Source organism: Mustela nivalis (assembly GCF_964662115.1).
Source record: "Mustela nivalis genome assembly, chromosome: 4".
NCBI lineage: Eukaryota > Metazoa > Chordata > Mammalia > Carnivora > Mustelidae > Mustela > Mustela nivalis.
The window spans coordinates 35,432,308-35,456,539 of NC_139023.1; the positions used below are offsets into that span (position 1 = coordinate 35,432,308).

Below are 24,232 nucleotides of genomic sequence, written 5' to 3' on the forward strand. Positions count from 1 at the left end.
CATATTAAAAATGAAGAGAGGGAGACTGGGACACGGGCAAAGTGCTCTTCTTCATCGGGGACATGTCATCTCCTCGACTGCGTGCAAACTGCGGTATGAGGAGTGACATTTCTGCAGCATCTTACATCTAGCCGGTGAGCAGGCTCCTTCAGACTTGGGGAGAGGTCAGATAAGGAGGCCTCAGGACTGGGGTCTAAAAGGTTCTCAAAAATGCAAGGACAGTGTGGACCAAGCCCCAGGCGCCCACCACATGCAGATCACCACACCATTTCACTGGGAACTCTGTTCCCCAGGCTTTTCTTATCTATTTAAATGAGCAGGGACACAGACTCCTAGCCTGAGGAAAAATTGGATTGAGTGCCCCTAAAAAACTCAATTAAAAAAAAAAAAAGATTTTATTTATTTATTAGAGAGAGAGAGAGGGCATGAGAGGGGAGAAGGTCCGAGGGAGAAGCAGACTCCCCGCGGAGCCGGGGAGAACTCCCAGAACTCCAGGATCAAGACCTGAGCCGAAGGCAGAGTCTTAACCAACTGAGCCACCCAGACATCCCAGAACTCAATTAAAAAAAAAATTTCAGAATTTCTGTTCTCTGTGTTAGCAGTGTTCCCCTCTGGCTACTAATAAAGGTAGCTAAGGGAGTATATGATACCAGCTAAATGGGGGGGACATTGATGGAAGCTTTGTGCAGTCAGTGACGGTTTTGTTTGATTAATGACATTAAAATCAGAAGTTGTTTCCAAGGCCAAAATTCATCCTTGGAGGGAGGAAATGGCATTTCCCCTCTTCTTCCCTCTTAGGCAGGACAAGGGCCTGACATTCACGCACCGGGAATGGTTTAACCTAGTTCTGCTGAGCTTTTTCCGTGGCCCTGGGACTCCTGGTCCTTGCTCTTTTCAAGTAATAATTTTGAGCACTGCAGCTTTGTCTGAGAAAAAGTTGATAGTCCCTCTGTCAATTCATAGACTCAGGGGGATCACAAATTTAAAGTACTTGCTAACCACAAGACTAACCTCCCGAGTTGTATTTCTGAGCCTCTGATTTTCATTCACCAGAGGAAACAGGTCTCAGCCACCCGCTCCCTTTAATAGCTCTCGCTAAAAATCCTCTGGCTTTATTACCAGGTATATAATATTAATGTTTAGAGTGAGCCAAGGTGTGGTGACCCTTTTTTTAAAAATCAAGAGTCCTTTTAAGGCTTAGCATCTTTGGGGGTGGGGTGGGGTGGGAAGAAACAGATTCTTTCTTGTTATTTATGATCCTTTAACCTAAATGCAATTCCCCCCACCCTCGTATTATAACTTGCTCTTTCTGAGAGAGAAATGGGAAGGAAATAATGTCTCCCTCGAGTGCCGTTTTTAAGGTCTCTCTTTGTCATGATGGATTCTAGGCAGCGGTGAGAATGTAGGGGGAAAAAACGTGCCAGTGTTGTTCTCTGTGGAGCCAGGACACAAGTACAAAAAAACAGTTCAAGGGAGCAGTGACCACGGTCACGTCAGGCGGGGCAGCTCGCTGTTGTCTCAAGCTGTACGTTCCTGAAGGTCTTTCTGGTTGTTCATGTATGACAAAGGAAGTGTTGGTGGGGCACCTGGGTGGCTCAGTGGGGTAAAGCCTCTGCCTTTGGCTCAGGTCATGATCCCAGGGTCCTGATATCGAGCCCTGAGTCAGGCTCTCTGCTTGGCAGGGAGCCTGCTTCCCCCGCCTCTCTGCCTACTTGTGATCTCTGTCTGTCAAATAAATAAAATCTTAAAAAAAAAAAAAAAAGGAAGTGTTGGTACACACGTACACATGGAGGTAGATAGACTCACAACTTCAAAAGGACGACAGAGAAATAAAGCGAGCTTGGCAAGCCCCTGGCCCCACGTCCTGGAGCACAGTAAACATGGGCAGAGGAAGGCATCTCTTGGCTGCAGAATGCCGTGTCGCAAAGCGTCAAATCCCCAAGCCGTAATAGGTCTCCAGTATTTCCTTCCTTGCTTTGAGAGGCGTGACGGCTTCTGTTGCCTGTCTTGGCGTGAATCAACTTTACATTTTATTCCATCGATTGTTATCTTCACGCAGGTGATGACTCTCTCACTCAGCTTTGGGTCCTTGTCCCTGCCATTATACCTGGCTCATAGTTTGTGCACAATAAAAGCTTATTAAATCACACAAAGCCTAAGGGGAAATGAGGGTAGAGTCAAAAAGAGCAGATGAGCAAGAAAGTTACTTTGGGGGTTGGGAAAGAGCCAGAGAGTGATGAGCGGGACCGTAATCCGACGTCATTAAAGACTACACAACTCTAGAGAATTGCTAAGGACGCCAAAGAATCGTGGAACATGTTGACCATCCTGAAGAAGAGATTTGGAGAACTATGCAAACGTCCATTTGTGTTTGACGTCCAACAGTGTTTAAAGGGTTGGTTCATATCAGGACACCAAAGTCAGGGGCAGGAGCAGTGGACCAGGACCCTGATCACTGGATGGAAACCACAGAAATCAACTTGGCTGGTTTGGCCAAAAAGGAAGCCTATTGGAAAACCAGTAGGTAACTAGAAACACCAGGAATGTTAAGCATTCAGAGGTTGGAAAATGAACATGAAAATGAAAAATCTTGGGGCGCCTGGGTGGCTCAGTGGGTTAAGTCTCTGCCTTTGGCTCAAGTCATGATCCCAGGGTCCTGAGATCGAGCCCCGCATCAGGCTCTCTGCTCAGCGGGGAGCCTGCTCCCCCCCCCCCACCCCCTGCGCCTGCCTCTCTGCCTACTTGTGATCTTTCTCTGTCAAATAAATAAATAAAATCTTAAAAAAATGATTATAAAAAAAAAAAAAGAAAATGAAAAATCTTGAAAACTTGAAATTCTTCAACCTTCAACGACTCAACCAAAATCAGTTGAACTCCAACTCAGGGCTGGGCATCATGCTAAGCATTGATGTTGAGACAGTGGCCCGGACCAGCACAGTCTCTGCTTTCATGGAACTGGTGTCCTAGTTAAGGAGATTCTACTCCACCCCATTGCCTTTGAAGAACAAAAACCTAATTAAATTATACGCATTCATTAAGCAACTTTCACGGACATTTTATTTCTTTTCACAATCTCGCTTTTTTTCTGATGCTAAGAGACTTTCAGTGACTGCCCCACAGCCAGTTCCTGACAGAGTGGGGGTTCAAACTTAGTTCTGTCCAGCGGGCTTTCTGGCACACGGCTTACGGGGTGTGGTGAACTGGGGAGTTGACTCGTGGTGGTTCAAGCCACAGATCAAAACTCACCTTGTTCTTTTACAGTTAACACTGAAACCGAGATGAAACATTTTCTCAATGCTCTGGAAGGTTGTAGGAGCTGCTGTGTGACAGTGTGAGTCAGTCACCCTCAGAGTAACATTTAGCAGTAGTGAAATGGTTTTTTTGTAGTTAATGTGGGTGGGTTCTTAGGGACCGTGAAGCAAGAGAAATGGATTTTTATTGTGAAAAAGAATTACTAAATGCCAAAAGGAAGTAGATGACCCAGTAATTTGTCTTACCCCAAAATATAACTAATGGCAAAGTAAAAATCGTAATTTGCAACACGTTTATGGCCAGCATAATAAAGACTGAGCTGGTTTCGATTTCCAACAGAAGCGAAGATAAATTACTCGTGCCAGATGTCCCATAAGCAAGCAAAGTAACATAGAAATTTAATTTTTACTTGCTTAACTATAATATTTATGACTCTTAGAGTACGGATTTGGGTTCATAAAACAGTAAAGGTTGGCGCCATCTGCTTGATTACAGAACAGAATGCAGAGGGTGACGCTCGGTGCAGGAAGAATTTCTTAAGTTGGAAGCATCTATAGGCAGAATAGGACGATTTATTCTAACTCATCCATTGAACGTCTTTATGAGCTAACTTTTTGTGCTAGGTCAGGAAAACTTGATGATAAAACATGTACAGATCAACATCTTCTCCCTGCCTGGACCAGCCGGCCTGCCTTGCCCCTCCCAGCAGACCTCCCCTCCTCCCACACTGCCTTTGTTTAGTTCACCCTGAGCCTCACTTCTGATCTTAGCTCCACTGACCCTTCCTCAGGGAAATCCTATTGGACTTCCTAGACTAGGTCAAGTTCCCTTCTCACACATCCTCGTAAGACCACACACCTCTCTCTGTGCCGGTTGTCACTACTGTTTTATTATATATGTGTGTTATTATTTTATTTATTTGTTTGTTTGTTTGTTTATTTATATTTAATTTAATTTTTTTCTTCAGTGCTCCGAAATCCATTGTTTATGCACCACAATGTGGGTTATTATTTAGTCGACGTGGCTCCCATGAGCCACTTAGCTCCTTGAGATCAGGGCCTCTACCTGGTAATATTGATCACTGCCTCTCCAGGGCATAGCCTCGTGCCTTTGAGGGCACAGAACAGGTATCTAATAAATATTTGTGAAGTGAATACAACTTGACATTGACTCTGTGGAAAGAATGGCCCCTGCTGTCTTACAAAGACCCTTCAAAACCCTTTTACCCTCTAAATTATAACTTTTAAACCCTTCATCAGCTTCATTCCTTGGAGTGCTAAGGATCCCCGCAGTGTGAATGTGCTGGGAGCTGCAACAATGGCTCGGAATATTGGCAGCTGTCGGTTCTCCTTAGCTGTTAATTCTAGGTAATTTTGCAGTCATGTGCTTTCCCATCCTCATTTGATTTTCACACTGGCCAGATTGGGAACAGCTGAGAGTTTTAGGATCACTGTTAACAATAACGGATGGTGCTCCCAACGTAGTAGAAAGTTGGCTCCTTGAATAATGGCAATCTATTTTAAGCTACCATAATTGGTTCTATTAGCCCCGAAAAGCAACTAGCTATCTTGGGCTTGCACAAAAGGGCCCAGGTTTTTGTGCCATGCAAAGGTCGGAAGGATGCCTAGCAGTGTGGAAGTTCTGCATTCCTAGGGCAATAAGAAGAAAGAAGACTGGAGGGTTTTGGAGAGCCAAATTAGAGAACTGAGTAAGAATCACCAAGCCATCTGAAAACGTCTTTATCCATCTTGACTGCAGTAATCTTTGAAGATTAATACGAATCCCTCCATTTCTGGAGTAGCTCTTGTAAGGAAAGCAAGTACTTTGTGGGCAACAGTGTAGGCATTATCGCCATTGTCCCCGCGGAGTTGTGGCTCAACCTCCCCAAGTACAGGGACAGGAAGGAAGGGCCAAGGTCCCCGTTTCCGAGGCCAGCCAGCCATAGCTCAGCCCTGCTGAGTGCATACTTGAGTCCTCCCCAGTTTCAAGCAGACTCCTCAAGCAGGATTAAAAAGGTGCTTGGAAAAATGATCTGTTTTGCACTTGGTAGGGCTTTCTATTTTTCAAAGTACATCAAAATACCCCTTAATTACCTCGGTTACCCTTATCTTTAGTTTCTTCTTGTAGCTTCGAGGCAGCCCCAGAGCTTGCTGAAGAGCTTTGCTGAGGTCACGAGGAAGTTTAGGCGTCACTGCTGAAACTTTAAAGACCTAAAAGATCTTTTTTGTTTTTTGTTTTTAAAGACTTTATTTATTTATTTGACAGAGAGAGATTACAAGTAGGCAGAGAGGCAGGCAGAGAGAGAGAGGAGGAAGCAGGATCCCTGCTGAGCAGAGAGCCTGATGCGGGACTCAATCCCAGGACGCCGAGATCACGATCTGAGTCGAAGGCAGCGGCTTAACCTACTGAGCCACCCAAGCGCCCCAAGACCTAAAAGATCTTTAAAGAGAGGTCAGGACCCTGCTAGGGGTGGTGGCCTGGCCGCACCACCCACAAGGCAAAACCGGGGCGACCCATTGGTGACTAGACCCAACTCACGGCCTTCCTTCAGTCCTGAGGGCTCAGGCTCCAACAATGGTGGCCCACCAAAAAAAGATCCATTGTGTGATCCAGCTCACAAGACAGGTTTATAAGAGCGGAAGGCAATACAGTTGAGAGAAAATATGGACCAAAACACTTCTGATAGCTAACACATGTGCCCTCTCTGCTTCGACAAAACCCTGTGGGAAGTCAAATCACTGCCAAGGCCTGTTGGGGAGGTCTTAAAGGCAGAGCCCTTTGCCAACACAGCTTGGAAGGCCTTCTTCCCCATTTTAGGGGTAGCCTGATTAGCTCATTTCACACAGCACTTTCCACACTTAAAAGGCTTTGACCTGGGAATGATGTCTGAAGATAACTTTGCACGTTTCTGTTGTGATTATGAGTTGGTTTTATAGACCAACCCTCTGAGGCAATCTTCTTTGTCTTATCCCCAAATTCCTAGGTGGCACCCCAGAGTTGACTTTGTACTGCTTATACCCACACACTTTTGTTGAGAAAAATGAGGATGAAGAAATTAGATGACGTTCTTTCAGTCATTCGACACGTGTTTTTACTTATTATGTGTCACGCTCTGAGGTTGGTTCTGGGGAATATAGTGGCATGAAATACAGTCTTTGTACACAGGGAGGCGGACAAAGAAGCAATTACAGCAAAATTGGGTAAATTCACCATTGGAGGAAGAGAGGTCACAGAGGATTACATGTAGTATGGACATCTAGCCCTGTTTACCACTCCCTCTTCTGTTTTTCTTTCTAGCAGATTTGACTTTCCAATTCCATTACCAAGTAGAGCTAAGCAAGTAGTTTGGGAAATACAAATATAAAAAATTGATGGGGCAAATTCTCCAAGCAACCAAGAGATCCTGGCCAGGATGAGGAGGTTTTAGATGTATCTTCCCTGTGGGAGATGCCTCTTGTCTTTGACATGAAAATCATCGGGAACAAAGGGAAGAAAACACCTTCAAGTTTCCGTGACTCAGTGGGAATCAAGAATTACTTTGGAAGGATGAATTGAGGTTAGCTGCCAAATGTCATAGATATAAGACACTTTTGAACAGTGATAGAGATACAAAAAGAAGAAGAAGAAGAAGAAGAAAGAAGAAGAGGAAGAAGAAAAAGAAGAAGAAAAAGTAATACCAGAGGGCAATCTGGACCATGTCATGGGCATTGTGATGGGAGTTTATTCAAGGACATAAGTCATGGGGTTTTATTTTTAATCAAAGTTTCTACTGCTGGAAATTTATTTTGTTCACCAGATTCAGCCAGGTCAAAACTCATCCTTAGGTTCTTTTTAATTTTTTAGTCTCTTCTGAGGTTCCTGAAAGAAAGTCAAAGAAATGTTTCTTTCCGACCTTTGACAAATTCATGAATAGACTTCTGTGAAGATTTAAAACATTCCTGACTGCTTCTGCTGCCGTAGCTAATGCTGGTGAATTAATATTATTTGAAACAAATTCTATGTCCCAGTGTAGAACTAGAAAAATATCCCACCCATCTAAGCTATTCTGAAAAAGGCATTAAAATGACATATATCCCACCTTTTTGCCTTTTTATCAATTTTTCAGAAGTTTTCCTATTAGCATATAAGTTACAAGTCCTTGGATACTAGGAGAAGCAGAATATAATGTACCGCTAGAGAATTATTTTGGACTAGCCATCATTTTGACAGATAGCAGCTTTCTGTAGTAAATTATGGTTATACCATATTATACAACGTCAGCAAACCAAATGAATTAGCAAATGATGAACAGTTTAGCTTTCCGACCAGAAGAGCACTGCTAATTTTCTTTGGTAATTATTTAATTTCGTGAATAGGTTCTTTTGATATTTTAGCTTTAAAAAGCACTGTCTCCAGATCTCAAATTCTGGACATGATAAGACACGTTGTCAAAAATTGTCTAAGCAATTATCTGCATGGCTAGTTCATTCTGAATGTGCATGAGAATGGACTGGGATGTCTATAGAATTTTAGGTTCCTGGACCATTTTCAAGGGAGATTATAATTCAGTAGATTTGGGACAGGGTCCTAGAACCTACATTTTAAATTTAGCTTCTTATGTTGTGCAGTCCAAGGGGCCCATTGATGGCTTTAATTGTTTTCTATTATTGTGTGACAAAGTACCACAAATTTCAGGGCTTAAAATAACACACCTTTGTTATTTCAGTTTCTGTGAGTCAGAAAACTGGGCACAGCTTTGCCGCATCTCAGGGTCTCACATGACTAAAGTCAAGATGCGAGCTGGCCTGTGTTCTCATTTGGAGGCTACTCCTAAGCTCCTCTAGGTTGTTGGCAGAATTAATTGCCTTGAGCTTGTACCCTAAGGGCCCTGGCTTGCCCTCTGTCCACCAGAAATTGCCACGGGCCCCAGGGGCCACCTGTGGACTCCGGCTACCTGGCTTTTCCAGATACCGTTTGTAGTGTGGCAGTTTGGTTCTTTGAAGCCCCATAGGAGATCTCTCTAACATCTGGGAGGGCCCAGTCTTCTTTGTAAAGGCTTTTATCTCATTAGGTCTGGCACACCCTGAATGGTCTCTCTTTTCTATGACTCAACATCAACTTATTTGGAATGTTAAATACACCTGCAAAAATCTCATCTTTGCCATATAATGTAACCCAGTCACAGGAAGGAAATCCCATTCATGGTCCTGCCCATGCTCAAGGGTTGGGGACTACAGGGGACATTCCACCAGGGTGTGGGAAGCTTGGGGGGAATGGGGAGCTATCTTAGAGTTCTGCCTACTACACCCACCCTCTGAGAAGCACAGATTTAGAAGAATAAAAATCCCAGGTTCCTAGGAACTTCCAGTGTGAGACAAATAGGGATGACAGAACAAGCCTCATAGATGTGATTTGTACTTACTGACAATAAGGTAAAAATAAAAAATGTTGAGGGGATCCAGCACAATGGGTCTGTGAGGAGGAAAGCAAGGAGACAAGAGCTTTTGTCTAGGTAGAGACTGGTTTCATTTCTTCATCATTGCCTAGCCAGTCAGGAAAGCTTAGAAGGCTAAATCCTCTGTAAGAAGAAATTCTAGCTTTGGTGATTATTTTAGCATTTCTGTAGGAATGGAAGGGTCCTCAGTGTCTGTGGAAATAGTTCCCAAAAGTCAGCTATTTCTGCCCATTAAAGAGTAGTTGCTACTTTTTAATATCTCTAATTAAGATCAATAATTTTCTGGAAAATTTTCCAAAACCTGATACCAGAAGAAATAGAAAATATAAACAAAACAATGATTGTAGAAGAAATAGAAAATTTGTCAGTTATCCCTCAAAATGTATCAGAAAGAACATTTCATAGGAACATTTTTACCAATCTCCAAAAAAAACCTGCTATTTCTAGTGGTATTTAAACTGTCATTGACCATAGAAAAGAAGAAAAAAAGGATGTTTTCTAATTCTATTGTGAAAGAAACGTTAATAACATTTAAAACTAAGAAAGATGTGTCTAAAGTGAAATCACTGAGTGATCTTATTTATATGTATGCAAAAATTGTGAACAAATATTAGCAAAAAAATCCAGGAGTAGCAGAGTTTAAAAAATGTATGTAAATATACAGACACATACAACTCCTACTATGATCAAGAGAAGATTATTCCAACAATATAAGAACAGTTCCAAGAATATAGGAACACCATATTTATTAATGTCACTCATATTAATAGATCAAAGGGAAAATTTCTTTGGTTATCTCTACACATCCTAAAAAATGCATTTGACAAACTATAAGGCCCATCCTTCCTAAAACCCCCAATAAAAATCAGATAACTACGTACTGCCTTCACATGATAAAATACATCGGTCTCAGACAAAGACCCAGAATCATATTTACCAGGGAAATGCTAAAAGCATGTCTGTAAAGCCAGGAACTTTCAAGGATGTCTACATCTGCCACTTTATCTACCATTGTCCTAGCAGTATTGGTCATCACAATTAGGTAAGAGTCTTACAGGGATGCCTGGTTAACACATTGGAAAGGCCAAATGATCACTTTTTGTGCACCTGGAAAATTTAAGAAAATCCTCTAAAAAAATTCTTTAAAAATAAAATTCAGTAAGGGACAAGGTATGAGATTAAGACAAAAAAAAATCAATAGCATTCATACCTTTAAATAACAACCAGTTAGAAGACATGGCTGCATTCAAAACAATCATAGCAAGATAAAATAACTCAGAATAGAATTAATATAAAGAACGACACAAGCTCTTTCTAAAGGAAACTTCAGAAAAATGCTCCCAAGAGACATAAAAATGACTTGAACAACAGCAAAATGGTATATCAGGCTCTGGAATGGAAAGATGAATATAAAAAGTTACCGGTTCTTCCTAACTCATAAAGAAAGTCATTTTCATATCCCGATGAAAAATAAGTTCTCAGTAATAGCCAGAAAACAAACTGACATAGAAAAATAAAGAGAAGTATCTGTTTCCCCATGGTATAGGTACTTAAGTAAATAAAAATATCTAATGAAAGGTGCCTTGGTTGTGCTATCAGTTAAGTGTCCAACTCTGGATTTTGGCTCGGGTCATGATCTTAAGGGGACCTTGAGGGACCTTGTGGGACTGAGCCCTGGACCGAGCCCTATGTCTAGCTCCCCTGCTCAGTGTGGAGTCTCCTTCTAATGAATCACTGAACACTACATATAAAACTAATGATGGGCTATACAGTGGTCAACTGAACATTAAAAAAAAAAAAAAGATTCTCTCTCCCTCTGTCCCTCCTACTTTTGTTCCCAAATAAATAAATAAATCTTTAAAAAATATATATCTAGGGGCACCTGGGTGGCTCAGTGGGTTAAGCCTCTGCCTTCGGCTCAGGTCATGATCTCAAGGTCCTGGAATTAAGCCCCGCTTTGGGCTCTCTGCTCGGTGGAGAGCCTGCTCCCCCACCACCCCGTCTCTGCCTGCCTCTCTGCCTACTTGTGATCTCTATCTCTGTCAAATAAATAAATAAAATCTTTAAAAATATATAATAAATAAAAAATATATATCTAATAAAAAATTAGGAAGTTTAGGACTTGCGTAAATGACGAGTGTGTCATGTCTAATCAGCAGGAAAGAGGATTACTGAATGAATGGTATTGGGACAAATGAGTAACCATGTAGGAAAGAAGATTTCCTTAATCCAGAGTTCCCACTAATACTAGGGTAAATTTTAGATGGATCTGTAATTTTAACATAAACATGAGACCATAAAAGTAATAGAAGAAACAATGGTAGAATTAATTTATAACTATAGGGCTTTCTATCCATGACACAAAACTCAATCAAAAGGCTGATAAATTTGACTATGTGAAAAAGAATGTACACAGTAAAAACCATTAGGGAAACATTGTTTACAATTCATCACATATGATAAGCAGCCTTTCCTAGTAAATAAAGAAGTTCTAATAATTGATGGAGAGAAGACCATAACCCAGTAGACAAACGGATAAAGGATATAAATGGACTGTTCATACAAATGGAAATACAAATGGCTCTTTGACGTTAGAAAGCTTGCTCAGTCTCATTCATGATAAATTCTCTCAAAAGAGGGAATTTTTCTTTTGATGTCCACTATGTGCCAATAGTATTGGCCTTCTGGGTATAGGAGACACAGCAATGAGACAAACAGAGACCTCTGTTCTCACTGAGCTCACATGCAGGTGGAAATGCAAAGCAAAGCTGCACTGAAATGCTGTTTTCATCTACCAGACTGGTAAAAATCCAGAAGTTTGACATCACACTCCGTAGCAGGGGACGATAGCCCTCCACACTCTTGCACTTTGCTAAGGTAAACTGGGAGGCTGAAGTGGTACAATTTCTATGATATGTAATTTAGCAATAACTATCAAAGTTACACATGCATAAACCCTGTGAGGCAGCGGTCCTATTTCTAGGAATTTCTCCTATGGATTACTTACATAGGAGAGAAATGACATGCGTGTGATGTTTATTGCTAATGTGTTTGCAATATGGGATTAGACACAATCAAATAGGAGGGTGTTTGAAGACAGGATGATACACCCATACTAAGAACACCAGGAAATTGTAAAAAAGAAGGAGGGAGCATTTATGGGGAAAGTTCTCCTAGATCATTAAATGTACATACATATGTATAGTATGGTACCAATTGTGTAAAGAAAAACAAAAATAGCATATGTACATATAAGTATATAAATCTATCATTTATCTATTTGTCTCTATCTATCTATCATCTATATATCTATCCACAAAAATCTAAAAACCTTGGTTGCCTGTAGCAAAAGAAGGGGAGAAGGGAAAGAATTATGTTTTCATCTACCAGACTGGTAAAAATGTGTGTAGAAAGCAGATGTCTGTAGGAAATGGGGTAAGAGGGAGACATTTTGCTGAATATCCCTTCATAGTTTATAAAATTTTAATCTTGTGAATGTATCCCTTATTCAGAAAATGAAGTCCAAAAAATAAATCTTTCTTATTAATTTTTTTTCTAATTTAAAGAATATAACTCCGAGAGATGGTTTGACAGTATTTCTACCTTGGTAATCTATACCAGTGTTCAGTCACCTTCATGAATAAGAAGAATGATATTCTTTTTTTTATGCTTGTAGAAATTTTAAAAAATTAAAAAAAATTCTTTGATAAGCATCGTATTCTTAATTACACTTAAATCTTCCCTTTTGATTTGTCTGCGTAAGAAGCAGCTGCTCAAACTTCTCTTAAAATTATAGGTCACCTCATTTCCATTCATGTCCAGGGCTTTGTATAAAAAGTAGAGACATCTGCGAAGCCAAAACCACATGTATTATGTAAAACTCAAGTTTCAATATAAAAACTAGAAAAGCAAGGCTCCAGATCCCAGCGGAATGAAAAAGATACCATATGCCATGGGCCTGAAATTTTATCTCCTACCTTGAAGTCAGCTGCAGATAATATTAGAAGGATTTGATGTCGTATAGTTCTAGAAAAGTAGGAAAGATTAGAATTCATCTGATTTGGGACTTGACTTCTTGGTAAAATTGTCCCTGAAATCAATGACGGTATTAATAAAAGTTCTTAGGGACCTATTTTAACAAAATGCAAAGAAGGAAATGTTTGCAGTCCGTTTTCCCTACAAAAGTTCTTTTCTTTCTGCTTGACATTGTATGTAAAAAATGTTTTTCTCTACTTTGCTCCTCCTTTAACCATGCCTTGGGTCTCGGTCTCATGCTTGGGAAGTGGGGAGGAGAGGAGAAATGAAAGCAACAGAGTCAAGAGAAATGGGTTAATTGTGTCCCAGGTGTTAAGCAGGAAATTTAGTGAGTGATGAAAATGGCAAATATCCTTGCTAGATGGAAGGCATGGTTCTCTTAGTACACTGGAAAATGTTTTATCTGTTGTTGCATTGCTATCCACTAAACAGCTCTCCTTCTTAACAAACAGAGACCAAGCAGAGGCTGCCCTTGACTCAGGTCAAGAAAGGACTTCCTCCAATACCGGAACTAGAAGTTTCTTCCACGGTGCAGCCGCAAGATCGGTATACACGGTGAGTGATGATTCAGCTTTACTGATGATTGGCCTTTGTTCATTATAAATGTGAAAGGTTCAGGGAGGTACAGTTCATCCCAACCTTCATTTCTATCTGGGTGCCGGAGACAAAAAGTGATGAGCTGCAAAAGCAGTTTGTATGAATTAGATGACATGAAATAAACTCGTGATTTCCTCCAAGGTCTAGGAAGGATCAATAAACAAAGCTCTTGGTCTGTTAAACAGCAGGTGCCCCTGAGATGTCAGCTCATCCCTTGGCTGCTTCCTGGGCTTGGGCTGCACATAATGCCAGCAGGCCAATCATTGTTTCACTCTGAACAGGAGAGAAGAGAGAATGTGAATTTATAAGCACAACCATTGAATCTCAAGTACTGAAATTAAGAACTTCCCTGAATGTAACATCTGATGATTTAATTAATGTGTATGGATTTTCATGTGGTCAGAAGTGTCTTAGAAATATTTTTTATTCATTCAACACATATTTATTAAGTAGCTATTACGTTAAGGCACTATGGATAGCTATGGTAGGGGGCATCGGAATTATAACAGGGAAGAGGGAAGACTCTAGCATTGATCAGTATCCTTTTATTGTGCTTTGTGGCAATAGGCTAGATCATTTACTCATCTTTATTTTTTTCAGTTTCAGGTGTAGAATTTAGTGATTCAAAACTTAAGTAAAACACCTGGGACTCCTCACAACAAGTGCCCTCCTTAATCCCCATTACCAATTTCCCCCAACTCCCCATCCACCTCCCCTCTCATAACCATGCTTGTTCTCTATAGTTAAGAGTCTGTTTCTTGGTTTTTCTCCCCCTCCCCCATTTGCTCGTTCTGTTTCTTAAGTTCGCATATGAGTGAAATCATATGCTATTTGTCTTTCTCTGCTTAATGTAATACTTTCTAGCTCCATGAGCTTTCTTGTGAATGGCAAGATTTCATTCCTTTTTATGGCTGAGTAATATTCCAGTGTGAATGTGTGTGTGTGTGTGTGTGTGTGTGTGTGTGTGTGTACACACCACTATTTACTCTTCATGATACCCGGGTAGTTATCAGTCAAGAATCTAGCAGGAAACTAATAGTATACTCAAAGGGAATCATTTGAGGTGAGTTTTTAAAAAGGTCTATTAAGTGGAAAAATCCAAAAGGAGAATACAGTACCCTAAAATTAGTAATAGGGGGGCTCTGCTATTCTCCCTAAGACTACAGGGTCAAGGAACCCAGAGAGACAAAGACAGAGGCAGGCACACACACACATACACACACACTCACACACACTGATGGAATAGGAGGCTACCTGATAGGGACTGTGACTTTTAGTCAAGTGACACAACAGCCTGTGAGTGCCCCGAAGAGAGTACTTCACTTTCGCTGTCCCTATCTCCGATGTGCTAGTACTCACCATAGGTCAAACCTAAGCGGAGCTGGGGGACACTGGAGCTGGACTTAGTGTTTGGGTCTTAGTGGAATCAGAGTCCTCTATTGGCTCAGAAATTGCTAGGTAGACGAATGTAATCATAGAATTGTTTTAATGAAGTATTATGCTTGATAACCTCTCAATCTGATCCTCATTCTGGGGTGCTTGACCATGCATATGAAGCAATCCCCTTTGTTCATTCACATGATCTTTTTGAGCACCTACTGTATGTCCAGAAGTCTGCTGCTCATTGACAAAAATAACATGCAGTCAGTGGGGAAATCAGATTGAGGAATCCTAATTTCAATAGAGTTCCAATAACATGATAGACGTGTGCACAGAGGACTCAGGGAGCATAATGGAGAGACCCCTTCATTCAGAGGAAAGGCTGTCTAGCATTTAGTAGGTGTTTAGTAAGTATATGTGGAATGAAGGAAATTTTTATGAACACCTACATTTTCATTTTATAGAAGAGGAAATTAACCCAAACATACTGTAGTGACAAGCTCAAGAAGATTCTAGGTTTCCTGAGCCCTAGGTTGAGAAGTTTGTTACCACTAACCAGAGTGTTCCTAGGTTTATAACGGAGGCTCCATTGCCTAACACAGGACTGGAAAGAGCTCTTAATCAGTGATACTGGGGAGTCCCTGGGTGGCTCAGTTGGTTAAGCATCTGCCTTTGGCTCAGGTCATGATTCCAGGGCCCTGGGATCCAGCCTGCATTGGGCTGCCTGGTGAGTGGGGGACCCAACTTCTCCCTCTGCCCACCCCCCACACACATGCGCTCTCTCTGCCTCTCTCTCAAATAAATACAATCTTAAAAAAAGGGATATTGGGAAGTTTTTTGGTGATTCTTATAAGACACAATTTTGATAAATGATTTTAAAATTATTCTCCACTAATTCTTTTCAGGTAACACTTAACATTTTTGGGGTAATAATATTTGTCTTTTTTTTCCCTTCTATCTTCAGAATATCCTTCTGAATTTTTCCGGACCACTTGGACTGAACCCTTTTGAAGAATACTCATAATTTCATTTTGGGAATAAGTGAACTAGTAAATATATGGGTCCAGCTGAGGATTCACAGTAGGAAACAGTAGCAATGCTGACTGGTTGATGGAAATTGGCTTGAGAGCAGTCATTTGACCCAAGAGATCAAAGAAACAAGAATTTTTCCAGGAAGCCATCATGAGTCATGGAAAACAAGCTGATAAAACCCATGGAAACAGCACGGGCATGCTCACTGTCCTTGCTTATCTGTTAATTATACAGCTGACAGTGACCCCCAAATTTTGATTTTGAAAGGAACCAAACCCAGGATCAAGGATGAAAATCTTTTCTCTCATTTGTCCACATTGCACATTCTGCCTTGGTGGGTTTTCGTATACAGATGGATTGTTTCTTTTTGGCAAATTACTTAAGAGGGCCTGGGTTGTTCATTGATACATTTGTTCGGATTTATAAATTCTGCTTCCTTTTGGCACTGAGGATGTTTTTAAAAACTTCAAAGATACCAAAATAAAATGAATTTAAATGAAATACTAAGTGAAGCTTGGCTATTTAAATCTAATAGCAAAATGTTTCTTCTGATTCTTCTTGGTGTTCATATTTTCCGTAGCTATCACTGATGTCAAGAAAAATTATAGCTATTAATTACAATAAAACACATATAGACAAGAAGGCATCTCTTGACATTGAAAAACATAAAAATATCTTCCCAGAGTTTCGGTGGAATTTAATCTCCTGGCATCATTATAGAATTCCAATTGCTTGTCTGAGCAGATTTCTGCAGGGTCAGAGTTACTATGAAGCAACCTAACAGGAATGAATGATTCAGCACACGGAGGTTTTCCCTGCTACTCTTTTTCTTTTCTTTCTTCCCTCCCCACTTCTCCATCCCTCCCTTCCTTTGTTTCTTCCTTCCTTCTTCTTGTCTTTCTGTTAGATCACAAAGTGAGATCCTAATCATAATATTCAGGGATTGAAGATTTGGCAAATGGACTTCTGGTAGTCTCATTTTTTATTGCCTCTGTGAACTTGATTAATGGGTGAGTCAGGCTCAGCTCTGGGATTATTCAGCAGGAGTTTAGGGGTATCACACTCCTTGAGGGATGGATGTTATACCATTTCTGAGAGGCCAAATTATTGTTTCCTTGCACATTGCCTATTATGTTCAGACAAATGACTTGAAAATCAATGGGAACTTGGCTTACAAAAGGCATAAATTAAGCCTCAAATTCTGTTAAATTGTGGCAGCTTTCTGGAAGCTAATTTCACTTATTTGTTGAAATAACAGACTTTAATAGATAGTATGGTGTTCGAACATGTAGATGGCCTGTTGTCTGCCTACAAAGAGTGTATAATCTCATAGGGGAGACTGAGCTTGCAGACTACTAGTTATAATGCTAGACACAATAGGGTAAGGTAAATGTCATTTACATGCTCCATGCTTCTTTCTGAGAAGTGACGGTCCAGTGAATCATATCTGGTTGTGGGTAAGCAGAGTAGGCTTTTCAAGAAAGTGGGTGTAAGCAGCATTGAAGATGGTTTTTCTTGATCTTTTAGAAGAGACCAAACTTCCCAAGTATACACTTTCTCAGCCCCCATAGTCCTTTTCGTATCTGTTATTTACACTTATTTTCATGGTTATTAATTAATTCTGTTGCCCTTTCTAGACTGATTTCACTCACCATAATATTTCTGGCAGCTGGTATGATGCTTGGTTCACAAAAGCTTCTTAATACATATTTGTTGGATAAGAAACAATGTACTGAATCCCCCATATATCAGGCGTGTGCCCTGTATGGTCTCACTTCCTTACAATGACTCCTGGAGTCAGATGTTGTTATCCCTAAGAACTGAGGTCTAAGAAGCTCACTGATTTGCCTATGGTCTCAGGAGTAATGTGGATTTAGTCCTAGGTTGAAGTGTATAAAAAAAAAGTGTATATAAAATACACTTTGTATCCACTCTTTATTTAATAAAGTCAAATTTTACAAAAGACGTATATCATATGAATTGCATTTTCCTTTCTTCTTCTGTCATTAGATGGCTTCTGTCTGTCTGTCTTCTCTTTTGCTCTCCCAACTATATTTCTTTCCCTTCATGTGAAACATGGTAGAATAAAGGCTTGGACTCAATTATCTGACAAGTTATTCTCATAATTTGACTTTGATTGCTTCCTTCTCTCTTTCTTTTTTATTTTGCTTCTCTTTGCTGTCTATGTCTTTCACAACCATCCCTAACTATTGGTGCTGTCCTGATGGGTGGTGATCTTAGGATAATGAGTGGAAGGAAGGTATTAAATTTTTAAAATCTAAATAAGATATATTATCAATTAACCTACAGGTATGATAACCAAAGATGCATTAAAAACCCCTCTGTGAACTGGAAATCATGTACTTTAGTAAAGACAAAGTAGTCTAGATGTTTCTATGATTTGAAGGACAAAATGAAGTACACATGCATGGGAAAGGGGGAAATCAGAACATTTTGATAAAAATATACTTCACAAAATTCTCTGCATGTGTTATTTTCCTTCCTGAGAGATAAGGCTGTTCCCAGAGGGGAATATGGATTAAACATGGCTGCTGACTAGAAGACAATAATTTTGCAGGCTATCAGCTGAGATCCTTACATCTGTAAATAATAACAGGCCCAAGTTAAATGCCTTAAGTAATAAGATTTATTGTCTTACCTAATGGGAATTCTGAAGAGAATGCTTGCAGATTTGAATTCAAGAACTCCCACCAACATGCACCCAAGTTTCCCCCCCACCTTCCTCTCTGCCATCATCGCCTTGCTGGCTTTTGTCCTCAGGTGTTCCCTCTTCCAGTTTCAAGAAGACATGGAAAATGGTGTCACAGTGCCAGCAATCATCATATCCTTAGCCCATAATGTCCTTTTTAAGAGTAAAGTAACCTTTAAAAGAAGACTCCCCAGATTTCTCCTCACGTCAGAGCATCTGGAATTGGATCACGGACGCCATCTTAAACCAACCAATGATAAAGGGAATGGGACCGTTGTGACAAATTTAGAAGGGTCAATTATTGCTGGTTCTTAAGGAGGGGAGAGGAACTATCAGAATCAAAACAGGGCTCTGCAATATTGGCTGTTGCAATAATTCCATATTACAATACGGAAGAAGAGGAAAGACGGCAGGTGCCTCCTCAATTCCATGGAGACGTTCAGAGAGAAACTGGCTGAAAATAAAACCCAGGCTTGGTTTCTCCCCCAGAACAGTCTCTTGGAGCCTGCTAAGGCTATTCTTCAAGTATGTGCTATTGCCCAAAGTTTTGGGATGGGTGCACACGGAGTTGTCATAATCTCCCTGTAAAATTATGATTATTTTCAGATGGACTGTAAAAATAGCCCATCTGTTCTCACACGGAAAAGTGGCATCAGTGTGTGACATTACAAAAGCAGGCACAACATCCGTAGTGAAGAACCACATAGTAGACCTCATTTTTCTTTCATTACCTTATGCCAATTTCCTCTTAGTGAATTACCTCTCACCCATGGAATGATGTCTTGATGGGACTGTAAATCAGAGTTTCTTGCCAATCAGCCAAGGGGTGACCTGTGACCAGAGCTAAACCAATTTGACCCTCTATGTCAGGACTTTGATTTATATGTGCAGTGATGTTCAGGTGGAAAAATACCAACTTGGGCTTATTTGTTCCATCAGCAGAGTTGAGTCATTCCTGCTTTTAGATGTCCCAGTATACCCCAAACTCCCACCAAAATGCATTGGTTCTGAGCCTGGCTCTCCAGCCTTCCTTTTGATTCTGTGAGCTACCAGCAATATCTTTGTAAGAAGATGGTTTCTGTTGCCTGCCGAATATAATATCCAACATCTATTTTATTTCGTAAAGTCAGGATGTCTGAGCTGCAGGAAATCTTAGAGATCATCTGGGTAATGTCCTCATTTTACAGCTGAGGAAACTGAAGCCCCAGAGGTGGAAGGTTTCAGCCAAGTTCATTTCACAGACTGCCCAGGATCCCGGAGTCTGCTTTTTATTTTAATTCCTTTTTAGTACAAACCACAGTCTCCTTCTCTGTCTCTTCCCTCTCTCTCTCCCTCTTTCTTAATAGAAAATGTGGCCTAAAAAAGCCTTCATTCCTCCCTCCCCCAACTGACGACTTGCTTTGTATAGTTTAAAAACTTGTTTCAGAGATAGTCCTTTCTGGGATGTGGCATCTGGGAACAACAGCCATCAGTTTATATCCTTATATGGAGCCTTGATTCTTCCCAGCTGTCTTTAAATGTTTATTTCCCCCTTACATGAAAATAATGTTGGGAAAGGAAGTGGTTTGCTCTAGGCAAGTGTATGGGCTGGGGTTCTCAAAGTGATTACTTACCACTTCCAAGTCTGACTTCTAGCTGTGCATTCGGGGAGGACTTTCTTTTACGCACACTAAAAGATATATATCTGCCCTATCTTTTTTGGTTGCTTTAGGGCAGTCATAGCTCATACAAACACGCCAAAAGGGCCAACTCTTGGGGTAGGAGTTGGGACGGAGATTAATAATAATACGTAGTCTCCCCTTATCTGTGGGGGGATATGTTCCAAGACCCTCAGTGGCTGCCTGAAACTGTGGATAGTACCAAATCCTATGTATACTATGTTCTTTCCTACACAAACATACCTCAAATTTAATATCTAAACTAGGCACAGCAAGAGATTAACAACAATAGCTAATCATTGAGGATACTTACAGTGATAATAATATCACTATAAAAGTAATTATAGTATATTATTATATATCATGTTATTACATATTTATTATAGTTCTATTATATTATAATAGAACTATAATAAAAGTTATGAGAACATGGTTTCTCTTGAAATAACTTACCATACTGTCCTTACCTTTCTTCTTGTAGTGGTGGGAGATGACAAAATGCCTTCTTGATGAGATGAAGTGACATGAACAACTTAGGCCTTGTGATGTAGTGTTGGGTTACTTTTGACCTTATGCTGATTCTTCAGGAAGATCCTGTCTCCAGACCACTGGTAACTGATCCCAAGGAAAATGGAACCCTGGATAAGGGGGAGCGACTGTAGCACTAATTACATGCCAGCCACTATTGTAAGTACCTGGCAGGGATTAGTTCATTGGTTTTGTCTCATAACACTCACAGCTGTACCTTCTAGGCCCCTTTTGGAGAGATCCAACGTGTAGTAACAAACTAAAACGTTTCCATGTCCATGGTTTACTAATGGTTAAACATAGCTCTCATGAAAATTCTTTTCCTTCCCAATGATCCCTAAAGACCAGTATTGGATCAGGAGGTAAGGACTATAGTTAATCACCCTGATTTACAAGTGAAAAAAACTAAGGCAAAGAGAGGTTAAGTAACTTACTCAAGGTCACGCAGCTATTAAGTAGCAGAGTTGAGGGGAGCCTGTGGTGGATTAAGTCTCTGACTTGGTTTAGGCTCAGGTGGTAATCTTAGGGTTCTGGGATTGAATCCTGCCTCAGGCTCCACACTCAACATGGAATCTGCTTGAGATTCTCTCTCCTTCTCCCTCTCCCTCATTCTCTCTCTCTCAAATAAATAAATAAATAAATAAATAAATAAATAAATCTTTTTAAAAGACTTTATAAAAATAAGTGGCAGAGTTGAGATTTGAACCCAGGTAGTCTAGGTTTCAAGCTAAATGCTCTTAACCTTCTAGTCTGTTGCACCTTAATCATCTCTTTATGTAGGGAAGAGTAGTTTCTTTTCCTTAGGAAAAAAGTTGTCCAAAACAGACAAATGACTTTCATAAACACTTCTAACAGGGGTTCTGTATCATGAATCTCTGTGTTTCAACAATGCTTGGAGGGTACACTACAAACAATACTCTACCACAAGAACCGCTATGGTGCAAATGCTTCTCCTGTGTCTACACATGTATCAAAGTACTTCCACAGAACTGAATTATTTGGTGGCTGTGAGAAGAGTTGCACAGAAAGAAGCTTTCAGCTCTTCATCAAACAGTCTCAACAAATAACTTTAATCAATTACTTAAAAGAGTTAAAATCTTTTCACTCATCTCATGATCCCTATGGGGAGAGATAGTAAAGACAATGCAAAAACACCCAAATATTGATAAAGAAAGGCAGTGAATCAAGTACCTGGACCATCCCTTTCTGCTACTGGTTTCCAAAACACATTTTTTGACTTGAAATTTGTTATACAGAGACCGGAAATCATCTCTATTCCCCTCCCAATTTTAGCAAACAGACAATCAAGATTTTATTTTTAAACAGTGTACCATAACAAAGTTTCATTATGTCTAAACAACCAACAGGGCTTAATCATTACATCATAGTAAGGTTTTTTTTTTCTTATTTTATTCTTTATTCAGAGTGAAAAATTCAGTAGAAAAAAATTCAATAGAAAAATAATTCAGTAAAAAATTTTATAAACTTTCTATTTTATTCTAGCTATCTAAATAACAGACTAATGCTAGAAGAAAAGTTCTCCATTATTCAGTAATTACTGCCTTTTTTACAGAACAATTAGATTAATGTGAGCAAAAAGGATCTTTTTCAATGGCATGTTTTAGTGCCAGAAATTCCATCAGAGACAGAAATCATAGGCCATATTCTATACAATGTGCTCATTTGAATGGGATGTGAAGTGGTGGAGGGGTAATAGGGAGGTCAGATAGGAAGGAGAGGGTAGTATTCTGCTTCTCTTGGAAACCAGTTGTATGAGCCCTGGGACCCAGCTTGGCCTACCAGTGCCCTAAATAAGCCAGTGTTTGAGATTCTATCTTTAATTAATTAAATTCCTGTTTAATTAATACCACTACAATATTTGAGTGGTGTGGAACCTCCCCTACTATCTCAGCACCCAGACTTAATTTTTATTAGCAGTTTTTTCAATGAAATTTAATTGGAGTACATTACCCATTAAAGCTTTAGACAGGCTCCCTTTTGATTATTAACGTATTGCTGATGTGGAGGTCTTTTAGTTATTCATCCATTTGTTAATATAACAGCTACCTTATTCCAGACACAGTCCCATAGCCGAGACAGATAACCTAAACAGTTACAATGCAGCCTGGAAAGGACTGAGCTGGGGCTTAATCCCTTGAGGAACTGGTTTCATCCATCTTTGAAAATCCAGTACCAAACCAGATGCCTGAACTGGAAATTAGCCAATTAGTGTTTGTGGACTTAATGAAGAGAGTGCTATGGGAACTCAGACAAGGGGCACGTAAATGAAGAAGGAAGACAGAAGTGAGGGAAGACTTCCTGGAGAAGGATAAGTTGGCCAGGGTGGAAGGAAAACATATAAAGGCACTTGGGTAATGATGGACAGAAAAGGGACCCTACTTTAAGATCTACATGTCTTTCACACACACACGGGCTGACATGCAGGAGATAGAAGTATGCTTTCTTTGCAAATAGTAATAACTATGCTATTCTCTATTTCAAGGACATTGCAGTAATTAATGTGTGACAGAGATGGGCTTTGTTAAGCTTCGGAATGTCAGAGTTTGCAGGGGAAATTGACAATACTGTGATCTATTGTGATATTTTCCATACTATATAATTTGAGCTTGTAACTGCTTAACCAATTAAAGATTAAGCAGGTAGGTAAATGCTACAGCACAACTGAAAGATGATTTATTATAGCAAAGGATATTGGAATAGAGGGAGGACAGATTGCAATCAGAGGAGCACCACTGCAGGGTGCTGTTAACTGGTGTTCCCGAACAGGGCTTCCCTGTCCAACCTGGAGAAAAGCTGCACCATAAATCCCCTTTTAAAGAGTTCCAGTGCACAAGGTTTGGGAAGTTCCTGCAGCTGAAAAAAGCTGGGCATGTTTTGGGGGGGGGGCGCTTATTAATGGTTGAACATACTTTGCAGGAATTTTTTTCCCCTTCTCAGTTATCCCTAAATTCCAGTTTTTGAGTCATTGCAGTAAGAAAAGACTGAGACACTGGAGGATTTATGGAGTTTTATCCCACTTTTGGGGTTATACTACAGCCAAATTTTAAAAATTCAGGCAAAAAGCAATTCCATTAAAGGACATTTTCTTTTGTGCTAATGGTGCTATACTGATTTTGGAATGTGTTGTTCTATGATGTCATCAGTACTGTTCAATACTTCAATCCATGAGGATCCTTCATGGGCTCCAGTCAATGCACAGTGGCAGTTGCTATAGTTGCTATGTTCAATTGCCTCTACATAGAAGTAAGAGAGGGCATGGTGCCAGGAGCTGCCCACAAGAATCTCTGTGAATTAGACCCTTGAGTTGGTGAGGAACTGATTAAAATGCTGGAAAACGGAGGATCAGACTGTAAAGGTTTTTGTTTGGATGTTTTCCAGAATGCTGAGGCCAGCCAGTGAAGGTTTTAATCAGGGCAATACCCAGACTTGCACTCTCAGAGAGTCCGTACTGACACCACCTCCTTGGAGGGGGCTGGGATCTGTCCTGACATCAGGTTGGTGTTATGGAGGAGGATAAATAATTTCCCCTCTACCTTTCTGAGTTCTTAGCTGAGACTTTTGTAATAAAAGTCAGAGTAACAAGAG

General features: G+C 40.2%; 1 protein-coding gene across 1 annotated transcript in view; it reads left to right on the forward strand.

Moving 5' to 3' along the window:
* Positions 1 to 16,231, forward strand: part of TMEM156 (transmembrane protein 156) — a 55,996-nt gene extending 39,765 nt beyond the window's left edge. Inside the window, exons 7-8 of the mRNA XM_082728898.1 lie at positions 13,174 to 13,276; positions 15,663 to 16,231. Coding sequence (XP_082585024.1) covers positions 13,174 to 13,276; positions 15,663 to 15,675 — 116 coding nt within the window. The 3' untranslated portion in view covers positions 15,676 to 16,231. The remainder of the gene's footprint in view (positions 1 to 13,173; positions 13,277 to 15,662) is intronic.
* The last annotated feature ends 8,001 nt before the right edge of the window (positions 16,232 to 24,232 follow it).